The sequence below is a fragment of the Dipteris shenzhenensis genome, chromosome 5, assembly GCF_047967505.1.
Source record: "Dipteris shenzhenensis isolate YYH24624 ecotype China chromosome 5, Dip_SZ_1.0, whole genome shotgun sequence".
Classification (NCBI taxonomy): Eukaryota; Viridiplantae; Streptophyta; class Polypodiopsida; order Gleicheniales; family Dipteridaceae; genus Dipteris; species Dipteris shenzhenensis.
In genome coordinates this window covers 36,525,226-36,540,015 of record NC_141600.1, presented here as the reverse complement: position 1 = coordinate 36,540,015, position 14,790 = coordinate 36,525,226, and the positions used below count along the sequence as shown (strand labels likewise).

Sequence of the window (14,790 nt, the reverse complement as noted above, 5' to 3'; positions counted from 1 at the left end):
GGGAAACCTGCACACTCAATGTGGATCATTGATTGCACCTGCCTATCCCACAAGTGTAGATTTGAACATGGGTAAGAGAGTAGGGGAGTTGAACAAGGGCATAGATAAGAGACTGTTATGCTTCCCCGAGGGGATTTGAACACAAGCAGCCGCTCAGAACGATGAGTGCCCAAACGGCCGAAGCTATTGCTGCCTTGCAACTATGCTCTAGAGTCCTAGAGTGGATCACATTGCACATGTGAGGACTTGGTCGTCGTGTTAGGCTAGGTTCACATGAGGCGGATGCTCGACTAACAAAGGGACATCCATTGATGTGGCCCAAAATCATTCTATTGTCCGTGCAAAACCCCAGCCTCCGGCCCCACCACCTCACCAAAGTGTTGGAGGCTTTGGCAAGATGGGTAACAACATATAACCAGAACGGGTCCACAATCTCAAGGAGCTACTGTCAAAGCTATGTGAAAACCAGAGAGCACAACGACCCGCGGCTACGGCCCCATGTGAACCCACCCTCTCAGATGGTGCCTGCCAGGTGGCAAGAGGGCTTACCAAAGAAGAAGACCCCCTCGCGTGGTTGACGCGTTGCACAATCCCATTTGGCAGCTCCGTCCGTGTTCACAGAACCAATCCGAACAAGACGATAATTTTTCATCAGTCTTCTCTTCCTGCAGTTCATCTGCTAACGAATTGGCGCTTCGGAACTGTACTTCAAGCTTGGCATTCGGCGAAAATTTTGGATTGGAGTGGCTTGGAACCTCAAGAATCCGCGGACAGGATCCAGGGAGTAGAGAATCAATCGAATTCAACCTGCATTTTTCGATTTGTTTCTGCATCAATCGATCCTGCAGGATTCTTGAGCAGCGAGAGCGAATTCTTGGAGCTAGGTGTTGGTGGCTTCAGGAGAAGGTAACTTCAAGCTTTGGAATTTCTCTGTAAAAACTTCAAGCTGTGGAACGAGAAGATCAGATTCTATATGTCGAATTTGGATTGAAAGAGCTAGCAGCGAAAGCATCGCAATTAGATAAGGATTGTTGACGGGATTGAAGCATTTGCGTCTCAATCAGATTAGGATTGCTCAGGGGATTGACGCATTTTGAATCGTGGAACTTCCTTTGCCTCCTGTTTCACATAGCTTTGGGACGAAGAACCGACATGGCTGCTGGAAGCTCCATCTGTCAAGCATGCAACCAACTATCCGCTTCTCAAAGCTCGCTGTTTGCAGAAAATGGTTTCGCAAAGATGAAATCTGGCCTGGTACTGAAACCGCTCAAATGCCACAGCACTCGCTCCGTAGGATCTCACGTGCTTGCAAATTACCTCACTAATTCCTTTCTCAAGGACACGGAGCTGGTGTCTTCGCTTGCCAATTTCTCCAAATTTGAAACAATCCACGCGAGGAGGGAATTTCTGTCCCGCGCGGCGAGAAGCGATATTGCCACTGAAGATGAAAAATCTCCTAACGGCACCACAAATCAAAGTCCTAGCTATGTAAGCAACACGGCGCTCATCGAGGAGAAGGATAGCCGCGAAGCAGATGGAGAGCCAATATGGAAGAGAGGAATTCCGACTTCAGAAGAGAGCTCAGACCGTCCAAAGAGAATCGCATTTAATTACGGGTTTCAAGCCAAATTTCTCAGGAAAGGTCCTACGGTTCCCTCCAACGTGGTTAAGCTAGCCTTTGAGAACTTCGGTCGGGAATGGCGGGTAAATTCTGTTCTTGCAAAAGCAATCCGGCTTTTTCTTTTTCCGAACAGGAAAGTTTTGGACGTGGCCAATATGCTGCACATACTCCTGCGTTTCTACGTAGAAGTTCATTGTTTGCTCAACTCGGTCAGACTTCCTTGGCTTGCTCTTGTAGGCTTTGCGACGAAGCTATTTGTTTGGCGAGCTAGAGAAGATAGACGGTACGTGCTCCACACCATTTTATTTCACACTCAGATTGCTTTCTTTATTATCTGCCGCCGCTTTCCATCCTATCATAAAGATTGGTAAAGATTAATGTACTTAGAAATCTGCAGTGACCAAAGTCGAGGGGGGCCCTCTTGGAATAGCTTCGGTATTCTTAGGCCGTGGTATTGTCCTCTTTCTGAGGGGTTTTGATAAGCTACTTCAACTGTACGATGGTCTTCCGGAACTGAAGCCAGAAATATCGGTATGTGTTCCAATTTATTTAGAATTTTGTTTGTTCTTGTATCCTTACTGGCACAACACACTTTCCATGGCTTCACTTTCTGCAATATGATCGACTTAGGGCACTACTGGTCAAGAAGGACTAGGTAAGGATCTTAGCGGATGTGTGCATTCCTTTTGGGACTCAAGGGGGTCCGGTTAAATCTCTTAATGGCATGTTAAAGTTGCTTGAGAGTTTAACCCCTAGGAATATAGGTACTTGAAGACCGTAAGTGCAGACAGTGGGAATACTATTTACTTAAGATTTTTCTTAAGTATTTCAGAGGGCCAAGACCATTGAAACTACACAATATGGTACTCATTAGAAAGCTTTTGAAAAGGAGGAGCCATTGTGATTGTAAGCTCAGAGAATGGATATTATAATGTCAAGATATACCATTTTGTGTGAAAAAAGAACCAAAATTTCTTATCATGACCACTTTATGCATAAAATAATGGGTACCAATAGAAATGGAATTTGTGTTAAGGTTAACTGAAGTAAGTTTACTAACATAGCATAACGGCAGGTATGAAAAGGCCCTTAGAAATGGGCTAACATTTTATTAATGCTTGAAAAAATCCAACCATACAAATCAGTCAACCGTGGGTGCTGATCCTGGAAGGAATGCTAGAAAAAGAAACTGGTTGTCAGCCAACCTGTTTTCAGAGAACCCGGCTCACTGCCTAGGGATCTTTGGGACAGGGGCTAGCAACTCAGGGTGGAGGACTACACATCCAATGTGCCTCACTCCATGAATACAAAAAAGGTACCTGCAAGCCAGGCCTTGCTTCTCAACGGTCATCCAAGATTCTAGTGTCCCATGCTTCCAAATGGCGCGCAAGGTATAGATGATGTGGCAACCAGGTGACCGCCGGGGGGAACCTGGTGGCCCCCCATCACAAAACTGCACTGGGCAACCCAGATGTTCCAAGTAGTGATTTTGGACACTGTCGCACAGAAATTATCTTTTGGCGATGTCATAAGACGATGTCGGGGGGGAGGTATTGCGTCCCGAGCCTCTATCTGAGAGACCTACTGAGCCTGGATCGTGTAAGATGGAGAGGCTGGATCGATGGAGAAGGCATGACCTCTCTCCGTCATCCAAGCAAGCATCCCCCGATTGAAGTTCCACTGCATCCTCTGTGTCCTATCAACAATCCAGATGGCCTGCATCCAAATCCTCTGAGCTATGGGGCACATTTTGTGGTTTTCTTAGTATGCTTTTACTTATCATTGCTTTGCCATCTTTACCAACATGTTTTCATTCGGTACAGTGAAAAGCAAGTTGTTTGAAAGTCTCACAGGATTACCTCAAGCTTTCCATGCAGTCATGGGAGAGCTAATCTTATCAGGTCAAAGTCATGTCTCCTTATATTGGGTATAAAACACTAAGCAAAAGTAAATTTCATGGATGATTGGATATTTCTGCATCCTCATCCTAAATGAATCAAGAAGAGACCGTTCTAGACTATCAAAGTAAATTTCATGGATGATTGGATATTTCTGCATCCTCATCCTAAATGAACCACTTAGCGCAGGTAAGTTAATTATGGCCTTCCTAGATGACAAGCTCCTCACACACACACACACACACACTTCCCCTTGGGATCCCTTCTGATTTTAAGGTATGCATACTCATCCCCCTAGGGGAACTTATTAACATTTATGCATGAGAGCATTTTACATGAAGGACTTGGGGAACAAATTATAGTTTTATAGAGAACAATTTGGATTTGCATACTTTTAGTGATATTACATAAATATTGTGCATATATGGGGGATAATGATTTGGAACCCAAGGACAAAGATCCTTGTGGATTTGATGCCATAAAGTAAGGATACTAGGCCATGAAACCACTTAAACCTTGGTGGAGTATTATATAAGGACACATGGAGCAGTAAATATTGTAATTTTCTATGACTAAGACAAGCATTGGCCAGAGACGGCAGTTTGGGCAAGAAGGATGAACGAGCATACCTTGGGTGTGAGTTGCTTTTCCTCTTGTGTGCCATTGCTTCAATTCAGTCTTTATCTGCAAAACAAAGATTATCTAGGGATGCAAGGTACAGTTTCTTGATAGCCTTCTCTAGATAGGTTGAAGCTTAGAGAAGGCATTAAAAAAGGATACCAGTTTCGGTGTATGGATAGTAAGATCAGGTATGAGGTCGTATGTGAGATTTGGTCTCTTTTTTTTTAATGCCGAAAAAACAGTGCTGATTATATTACTTCGAAAAACAAGATACATGGGGTCAGTTTTGCAGCTGACGAGGCTGCGTTCACAAATCGGACGCAGCCCTAAGAGGGAACAAAAAGCTCTCTCTCACGGAGGGATCAGGCGGGTGTGAATAAACAGCCGAGGCGGTGAGTAGCGCCACTGAAGGCCCAGAGATGTATGCTCGAAGAAGAGGCCCTGCGTATCCCAATCTCGGAGGAAACGTCTCCGCTTCTCCCGGCCAGCCCAGAGTTCCCCTGGATCTGGTCCCACTGGCCTCTGAGCGTGTGGATAATCTTGCTCCAGATGTCGGCCATGACCTGGGCAGTTGAAAGAGAGGTACCTCCGAGGATCTGCGCGCAGCGCGAGGTCCAAATGTGCCATCCGACGATGCTGCTAATAATCTCCCAAACTGGCTGCCTCACCTAAGATCCTGTGTCCACCTCTGCCAAGTGCTGCGGGATGCCCTCAAGCGGCCCCCAAGTCCCCTGTGTGATAAGGAACATAGGGTCGTGTGGGCCTGCCTCGAACAAGTGGTGATAGCCAGGTGTGGTGCTGCACCAGCAGAACGCGCCCCAAGTGATCAAACCTAACTCCGGTGCTGCACGAGTAAGGATCCCGAGGGCCCTCCTCCACACGTCCTGGGTGCGAGTGCAGCTCCATAGGCAGTGCTTTGGTGACTCCTCGTCCTCATGACAAAACTGACAGAGTCCTTCCTGACCAATCTGCCGCAACCAGCTCCCCACTGGAAGTCCCTTGTGGGCGAGTAGCCAAAGGAAGTAGGAAATCTTCCGCGGCCGCCAGCTCTCCCACAAGGCCTTCCAGAAGGCCTGCAGAAATAGCCTGGAAATACCCTGAGCATACCAACTGGGCCGCTGGGTGGGCGGTCTGCTCTGCATCCTCTCGAGAACGCTCCTGCCCAGTTTCGTGCTGTATGCGAAGAAAGGGGTCGGCCCCTGGTCTACCACAACCTCTGGCCATCTCCACTCTCCTGGGTCCCAGTCAAGCTCTAAAAGGGCCCACACCTTCCAAAGCCAGAGGTGCCATAACTGCAGTTGATCCTGCTCTACACTAGGATCGATCCGCCAAACCTTCCCCACGAGGCCTACGACACGAACCCTCTGCCACGAGAGAAGGGGGTCGATGAGTGCACCCTCTCTCCTGAGTCGGCCGTCCCCCAAAACGGCGAAGAAAAAGACAGAGGTGTCGTCCAGTCGGCCTGCAACAACCAGTGGGATGCCGCGAGGGGTGAACTGTCCAAGCCAACGGGCATCACCAGGCATGAGGATCTGAATCTCTGGTGGGACCAACCATCCGGCAGGAATCGCTCCATCTATCTCTGTACGCCTCGTCTGAGCTCCACGGACACCCCCGGTTGTGGCTGCTAGAGCAGCAGTCTCCAAGTGTCTGTAAGTGTCCCTCCAAACTCGAAGGGACCGGGCGGGCCCCCGCATCCAGCCATCCCACGAGATATGCGACCTCTCCCCCAACTGAAGGCCCGAGGCATCTCTGACCTGATCGTTCCAGATGAGCGGCTGGCGGTCTCCTCCTGACTGCTAGGAGGCGACTGGATGAGACTGAGACGAAGTCGCCTCCAAACCGTGAGCAGGCTACGAATGAGCGGGGAGCTGGGGCGGGTAAGCAGTGCAGAGGTGAAGATCCACTTGAGGGACGGTAGCCACTCTCCTCCTCGGCGCGGGGTGCAAGAACTGATCCCCTGCTGAAGTAACATCTTCCACGTTTGCCCCCTCGGGGTCAAACCGCGGATAACTAACTTGCCCAGCAGGGCCTGACTCTGAAGCTCTGGATCAATGACCCCCAAGCCACCCTCAGCCTGCGGAAGAATGACTATTTGCCAGGCTACCCTGGCTCTGGTATCACTGAGACATCCCCCCCGGACCACAGGAAATTCCGAACCATCCTCCTGAGCTGTGCCATGCAGGATCTCGAGAAGCACCAGCAAGAGGCCACATACCAGGCCGTGGCCAGGAGAACCTGATTGACTACAAGAGCACGACCTGCAAGAGAGAGCTTAGCAGTGCTCCAAAAAGCCAGATTCCGTCGTATGGAATCTAGCACCGGGAGAAACTGCTGAGCTGGCGTGATGTCCAGGCCGACCTGAAAATCGAGATATCTAGTAGTCTGCCCCTGCGGGATCCATCTGAAACCCAAAAACCTCCCCCACTGTGAGCATGCCCCAGGGTCTGTGAGAAAACCAACTGATTTGTTCCAGTTGATTTTCGCACCGGCTGCCGAACAGAAGACCTCTAAGGCCAGCCTCACCCTCTCCAGCGTCATCTCATCATCCTGAACATACAGCGCCGTGTCATCTGCATACTCCGAGTCCAGGAGCTCCGTGTCTTCCCTGATGGGAAGGCGAACACCCCGGATCCCTGTCGATCTCGCACGAAGATAGTGTGTCAGCGCCTCGGTGAAGAAGAGAAACAGGTAAGGAGCAAGTGGGCAACCCTGACGCACTGATCTCTCCAATCGAAATCGCTCTCCCATCCTGCCGCCGATGATGACCCTACTGGAAGCTGTCCTGTATAACGCTGAGATACCCTGAATCCATCCCACGGGGAATCCAAGTCTCTCCAAAGTACCCTCCAGGAAGGACCAGTCCACTCGATCATAGGCCTTCTCAAAGTCGAGAAGTAGGATGGCTAAGTGAAACCCGCTGTGCCGAGCCCACCTCATCGCCTCTGAGAAGGTGAAGACATTATCCAGGATACTGCGATCCTGGACAAAGCCTGTCTGAGTGTCATGAATGAGGTCAGGAAGTAGTGGCCGAACTCTGGCGCTGATCATTTCGGCAAGGATTTTATAGGCAGTGGTGAGGAGAGTGATCGGGCGCCATTGACGGATCTCCTGCCGATCTCCCCCCTTCGGGATGAGGCAGATCAATCCCGAAGAGAGGCTCTCTGGCATAGAAGGTGGCTCTGCGTCGGAGGTCTGTGGGTGCATAAATGTTGAGGACTCCTATTTTGGAGCCCTCCAACTCTAGGCCAACCCACAGCGCACGGCCTGGGATCAACGTACCATGGCCAAAAACTCCCTGGGCAATCGACTCGCAGACGGACGTGCAAACACCGCCACTCCTCCCTTGTGCACCGATCGAGGGCTCCCAATAAGTGTGAGAGCATCCAGGGAGGATCTTCCCACAACTACGGGTATGAGCCACTGAAAGCTTATGCTCCTGGAGCAGGAGCATATCCAAGCGACCAATCACTGCTGGTTGAAGTTCCTGTCTCAAGATAAGCTTCCTAGGACCACGGGTGCTAGAAGAATGAAACCCGTTCACATTCCAGGAAACAAGGTGTAAGCTCATGGTGAGGACTGGTAGGCTGCGAACAACTGTCTGCTCGCGGCCGAGGTCGATGAAGAGGCTGGTAGTTCGGAATGAAGGCGCTGACGCTTCTATGAGGTTTGGAGGGGGAGGCGGGGTCATCCTGCCCATTCTTCAAAACTTTTAGCAAAGGCGTGAGGCCTTTGGTGCCATGGACAAACGCTTTCTCGAGCCAGCTCGAGATCTTTGAGGTAGTCATCCCGTAGAATGCGCGAAGTTTCTGTGCTATCCAGACTCTGACATCCTGGGGGAGGGGCCACGACAGAGGGGGCCTGAGGATCACAATCAATCTGAAACGCTTTGGCGACGCATCGCCATCGCAGGCGCACGTCACCCTTGGACCACTGGGTCTCAAGAAGCTGTCCACCCGTCGGGCCTATCCAGGAGCAAATCTGAGCGTGTGTCTGCTCTCTGAGAGCCTCCCAGACCGAGTCGTCTGTCCAAATCTCGGTGCCGTCGCTGAGAAAAGTGAAGGCAAAGCTGGGTCCATCCCTCGGGGCCAAGGCTGCGATCTTCCCATCCGCCCCTTTATGGAGCAGGAAGATACTGATGTCGAGGCAAGCTGGGAAGGTCCCGAGGTCGGCCACATCCAAGTAATCCCAGGGACCAGACCTGTAGAAGTCACGAGGGAGCTCTCTCTCCTGGAGCTGAGGCCCGCCAGAATCTTCAACTGAGGGGGCCGGGCTAGCAGACAAGGAAGGCTGCTCCAGGGGTGGTGCTGTCTCGGGGTGCCCTGCCTGGGGTGAGGAAGGGGAAGGAGGCTGCGGGTTAGGAGACACTGACTCCACTGAAGCGACTAGCAGGGGGGCCGGAGGTGGGGGAGTAGGGGCTGCACGCGGCTGAGAAACCACCGGTGAAGTAGACACTGCGGAAGAGCTGAGAGGGGCGGGGGGGGGGATGGGGATGGGGCTGGGGCTGGGGCTGGGGCTGAAGAGGAAGAGGCGGGGGCTGAAGAGGAAGAGGCGGGGGTTGAGGCTGAGGGTCAGAAGAAGGGGACTGCGGCTGGGGTAGGGGCTGGGGCTGGGTGGGGGGGAGCTGGGGATCGGGAGAGAGGGGGACCTGAAGCTGCGGGGGGCGGGTTACAGACGAAGAAGAAGCTCTCCCTAGACCCTGGGGCGGCTGCCTGTCAGGTCTCTGAGGCACTATTGCAGGGCTGGGTAACCTCTGCCTCCTTGCCTTTGTCAGAAGTCTTCTTATTCTTTCCTCTTTTCCTTCTGACCTCGGTCCAGCCACCAACCACCTTTGGACCGGACTCCGGCTGCCTCTGCTCTGCCTGACGTGGCTGCTTGGAGGGAGGGGGAGGGGGTTGCGGGGGGGGGCGGGGGGGGGGCCGAGAGGGGCTGGAGAAGCGCGGGCAAGCAGCAGCTAGGTGCCCAAAGCCATGACAACGCAGGCACTGGCCTGGCTGTCCTGTGACTACCATGCTCTGAGTAATGCTGCCAGCATCTGTCACAATCTCGATCTCTGCAAGGAGGGACGCAGGATCTGCCACAGCCACACGGACTCTGGGAGCTCCTGCCGCAGCAACCGCGTCGACAAAAGTGTCATGCATCACCCAGCCAAAGTGGGAACCCAGGTCCCTGACTATCGGCCGCAACTCAGCAGCAAGGCCTGGAAATACTAGCATCACTGGGTGGCGAGGTATGTGGAAACGAGCATCAATCCACTGCGCTGAATCCTCGATACCAAGGGACTATCATGATGATCTTTCCATCCACAGATGTGGGGGAACCAGCAATCAGGTTGCTCGCAGCTTTCGCAGTGGAGAGTTTAAGCCAGAAGATGCCCCTTCCCATAAGGGCCACCTCCTCGATGTGGCTATCCTCTAGCATAAGGGTGGATTGTAGCCAATCCCTGATGGCTGGCCTGGAGGGAGAGTGTCCAATGACTCTGCCATAAACTGAAGTGTGGGCAAAGTCATTGGCAGCCTGTTTTACCAGGGACGACTGTTGCTCTGTCAAAATCACGCAGTAGGCTTCTGGAGAGGGGGGGTCGGCTGGGCCTCCAGTTCCGGGCAGGGAGCCGCCATACCGCCAAGACAGACTGCGAGAACTCCAATGAGGAAGAGGCTGCCACCAAAAAAGGGGGGGCTAGACGAGGGATGGAGCCTGGGGGTGGATGAGGGAACGGCGAGGCGACGGCGAAGCGGTGGCGAGGCGAGGCGGCGGGCAATGGAGAGGCGAGGCGGGGCGGAGGAGGCGGCGAGGCGAGGCGATGGGCGAAGGCGATGGCGATGGCGTGGCGTGGCGAGGCATGGCGATGGCGTGGCGTGGCGAGGCATGGCGATGGCGTGGCGTGGCACTGGCGATGGCGTGGCGTGGCGAGGCGTGGCGAGGTGGAGGGCGAAGGCGATGGCGATGGCGATGGCGTGGTGAGGCGAAGGGCGAGGCGACGGGCGAGGCTAGGCAGAGGCGATGGCGGTGGCAAGGTGATGCGACGGGCGAGGGGCAAGGCGAGGCGGATAGGGAGGTAGGGAGGTAGAAGCTATGGCGAGGGAAGGAGGGCTCGCAGGAGCAGCTAAACAAACTCGTTTGAGATTTGGTCTCTTACTAGGCATCAAGTAGTATGTATGATTTGCTCATGAGATATGTATATAGTCGTTGGAAGGACAACCATGGAGCAGCCTGGATTCCCTTGGATTGCAATGTTTTTGGCACAATGGAAATAGAGAACATATACCACATTACGGTGTTCATTGTCTTGAATTCACAGATTGATGCACCTGCGTGTTGGCAACAATGGACGTCCACAAGTTTGCTGCAATCTCTCCTATGAATAGAAAGCCAAAAGAAAAGTAACCCTGAGGGATTTCTAGAGTCCTTTTCAAAAGATATTATATAGTTATCAATACAAGGAGGATAGCTATATAATACCTAAAAAGGTATTGAATTCTTACGTAGAGGATAACTATATAATACTATAAAGGTACCTCCAGAGTATGACGAATTTCAAATTAGCTTTTGTAAGAATTCAATACCTTATAGGTATTACCTTCATATAGTTATCCTCTTCATCTTATTTTAAAATTAAGGGCTCATCTGCTTCAACTGGTACTGCTTGAAGCCTAGGTACAATCCGTACTATTGTAGTTTCTTATATATCTTCATATCCATTTCCTTGCTATCTAAGGACTGGAATTTTAGTCTGCTAATTAAATCTAGGTAAGATGCTGAACACTGACCTTTTATCAATTAAAAAAAAAAAACTTATTTGGAAGCTTCGGGAATTTGGGCCATATTTGTCTTTGCTGATCAATCCATAGGACTGCTTAAGAGCTAGTAGACAGACAATATCTGTTGAGGTATCAAAATAGCTTCAAAGATATATTAAGTTTATGTATGGTTTCAAGCTTGCTTTTGAACTTTAATGAGATTTGAATTGACATGCTTAAATCCATATTTTCATAAGAATGGGCTTAACACGCTTCTTGATTTGTGTTATCAGTATATTGACGAAGATGTGGATGAGTTGCAACGAGCTTTGAAAAAATTGACACTTAGTAATGAAGATGTATGGGAACGTGAGAGAAGCAGGCCGCCGGTCGAAGCACCTTGGTGGATTCTTGGTCCTTATTATGCGCTTTGCTTTGTATGTCTCTACCATAATCATAAATTTGTTACTAAATCTGACGATAGTCTGTTTATATCAGAATGACAAAAAGAAGTGACAAATGTTGTTTATTAATAGGCTCCAACTTGCATGTTAAAATCATATCCAGCTCTCTTTTACACGAAGCAGGTATAGATTCTTTATTGAGTAAGCAGTGTACCATTGAGGATAATTGCATATATGGATTATCTATGGTATACTTGGTCCAATTTAACCCTTGGATCAAGCCACTTGTGGGAGTGACAGATAAATTGGAAACAAAGTACTACAGAAAATGATTAGTTTTACTTTTAGAAATGGAGACTTTGTCATTGGCAGTCATATGACACTGGAACTATTTAGAACCTTTTCATTATGTACTCTAGCTCTATCCACACACAATACATCTGTGTATGTGCATACCACTTCAGGAATACCCATATTGTCCACTTCTATTCCCATGTTTTAAAATAATATGCCATAACAGGGTTTGGTATAAGTTTCCCAGTTTTGGCAGATCATCTTACAAGGTTTTTGGAATTTAACTTTAAGCAATCTTGAGTTACTCCTTTGTGATGGATATGATAGTTGCTAGAGTGACAAGTATCTAGTTGATGTGTACAAATACCTCAGCGTAGTGGATTTTTAAAGTTTGCATTAACCAAGACTGACACGTTTTAATGGTTACAAAGAGAAACCTTTTAGTTAAAATAAAATAAATTAAAAGTTACCATGATCACAAAACGTTTGCTTGTAGGGTTACATCGAACCAAGATGCAAATGGACAAGTCTAGCCTTGGTCACAACTCTCAATCCATGTGTCAGATCAACATAACTGTAAAAGTCCAAACAGGAGATGGAAATGCGACTCAAGACATGGGTGGATGTAGATTAAAGCATCATGGCTCAATGTCATAAAGAAAGCCTTGCACTGGACAGTGATTGGCATTGGACTCGGGAGTCACCTTGGCATCGCTTACGTGCACTGGGAGGGTTTAAATCAAACTCTCTTACATCAACTCTAGAGAATTTAAAGAATAGGTAAGGCATCACTCAATAGACTAAGCATGGAAGATGTCCAAATTGGCAATGAGTGGCTTGGAGCTTAGACAGGTTGGCAGTTGGCAATTGATCCTCATAGAAACGTAAAGGTCTACCCATGTCTATGCATGAGGTAGGCTCACTGGCTATCAAAGCTACACATTACTGAGTCATTTATGTCACAGTGTACCGTGTTTGATGGGAAGACTGAAATCAGAAATGGGCTTGAGCTTCAGTTTTGCTGACCAGAGTCATCATGCCCATGGGAAGTCCTTTAGACATGCCAAGGATCCTTGAGCTCAAAACTTGATCTTGAGAAAATTAATCGTTTATCTGCACCTGCTAATCATTGGCCCAAAGTAATACATTGCCATGGAATAAAAAGAGATTCGCAAGGATGCCTAATCTCACTCAAAGCGGCCAGAAGCATCTCAAAGACTCTATGCACATGCTCACAAAAAATTTAGTGAGTCCCATTTTTAATGATGTCCGCTATCTTGTGTCTAAATGTCCAAAAATGGTCCTTGATAAGCATGGAGACTGCATCTAATTGAGTGCAAAATCATGCGTGAACTGTAGTTGTGGTACCAAATCATGGAAGGGTTAACCTCAATATATCTCCATTACAAAAAAAGACATATATCCATCGAGTGCAAACTTTCTCCCCTCCAATAAGGGAATATATATATAGTGGATGCCGAATTGGCTCTAGGTATGACATCCCTCTTGAGGACTCCAGATTACTGGCTCCTGACTGCAAGTGAGTGACTACCTGCTGCTCCAAAAGGCAATGGAGGGGAGGTCGATGTCTGTCCACACACCTTCTGCTGTGCTGTTATGCTGCTGAAGATTTTGTGCTGCATGGGCTGCTAGATAGGTTGCCTTCGATATCCAAGCATGCTATTTAAGATGGGTCCGAAGTGCCTTGCCAGTGGGCGGACTAGCTAGCTAATTATAGTTGAGTCTGTTCGGCAGATAGGCTCAAGATTGGCCAGGCCCTACCCTCCATGTGACCTGCCAGGTCATCTTGTAGGTATGCTGATGTGCAGACTGTAGCTCTCTCCAGTTCCGCCTGCTCAGGTTTCAAGGCTTGGAAAGCTGTAATCACGTGCTCCAAAAACGAGTCACCTGCTCCAAGAACAGTGCCTTCGACAGCTCCAAAAATGAGTTCTATCAGCTCCAAGAACAGCACCTTCAACAGCTCCAAACTTGCAGCAAATTTCAGTTCCAAAACAAATCCAAATTCGAGTTACAATAGATCCCATTCTTGCAGCAAGGTCAGCTTCAAGATCAGCGCCTTCAACACTTTCTGAATTGAGGTTTTATCAGTTTTGTCAGGTTGCTTTACAATCAGGTTCAAAAACGTGCCATCTAGAACAGCTACCCTCAGCCCCTTTCTCTCCCTCAGAGCTTCTCCTTCTCCCTCAGCCCCCCCTCCTCCCTCTCAGCCTTTTCCACCCTTAGTTTTCCTATGCCTTCTCCCCTTCTTCTCCCCCTCTTCCCCTCTGCAAAATGACGAATGGCTATCTTTTGTGTTTGAGTCGACCCTCCATTTTGTAATTATCAAATGGACCCCATTCAAGCAATCCTTGACCACTTCCATGGGCCGCAAGAATCATTATTCTTCTAAAAGACGAGCCATTGCAACTCAAAAAGGATGTGGAGGTTGAAAGCTCCACCACTCTCTTTGCATGCGCCCTCCCCCCTACCCCCCGCCTCCCCCCCCGGCTCCCCTCCCTCACTGCTGCAGCCCCCTCCGCGCTGCTGCAGCCTCCCCTTGCGCGCTGCCTCCTCCCCCGTGCGCTGCCTCCTCCCTCCCCTCCCTCCTATTGCTCCCCCCGCCCTCCCCCCCCCTGTCTCCTCCACTCCTCTCCTCTATCCCCCCCTCCTCTCCTCTCCCTCCTCCTTGCTGCCCCCCCTATCCCCTTGCTGATTCCTCCTCTGCTCCTTCTTCTCTCTCCCCTCCCTCCTTCCTTTCACCCTCTCCCCTCATCTGGAGTACCCTATTCTCCGTTAGGGGTCTCCTGGGCTTCAGGAAAGCGGACGGAGTTCTTCCAGCGTTTGAATCGACCTTCTCCACCTCGATTGACGAATGGGTTCCCACTCAGTCAATCCGTTACCGCCCACACCGGCCGCGAGAACCATCACTTTCTCAAAAGACGAGCTACAACAGTTGCAAAAGGATTTGGAGCATGAGTGTTCCACGACTCTCTTCGCACGCATTCATGGCTCCCACCCCTCCAGGTCACAAGCTAGAGATTGGATGCTTGCGGCACTTCCCCAGGAGCTCGCACCCCACCTTAAGGATGTTCGTTTGTTGGGACGAGGTTTCTTTCAGGTGTGCCTAGATTCTCTGGACGTCACAAGAGACCTGCTACAGGCCGGGTTTCTATCTCTAGATCCTGACACACAGGCCAGAGATGTGGCTGAGA

At 49.9% G+C, this 14,790-nt stretch overlaps 1 protein-coding gene across 1 annotated transcript in view; it reads left to right on the top strand.

Annotated features, from left to right (window-relative positions):
• The first annotated feature begins 599 nt into the window (after nt 1-599).
• LOC147901966 (uncharacterized) overlaps nt 600-14,790 on the top strand; it is a 75,211-nt gene continuing 61,020 nt past the window's right edge. The window contains exons 1-5 of the mRNA XM_087374594.1: nt 600-906; nt 1,133-1,704; nt 1,859-1,904; nt 2,019-2,152; nt 11,174-11,317. Of these exons, the coding sequence (XP_087230720.1) occupies nt 1,153-1,704; nt 1,859-1,904; nt 2,019-2,152; nt 11,174-11,317 (876 nt within the window). The 5' untranslated portion in view covers nt 600-906; nt 1,133-1,152. The remainder of the gene's footprint in view (nt 907-1,132; nt 1,705-1,858; nt 1,905-2,018; nt 2,153-11,173; nt 11,318-14,790) is intronic.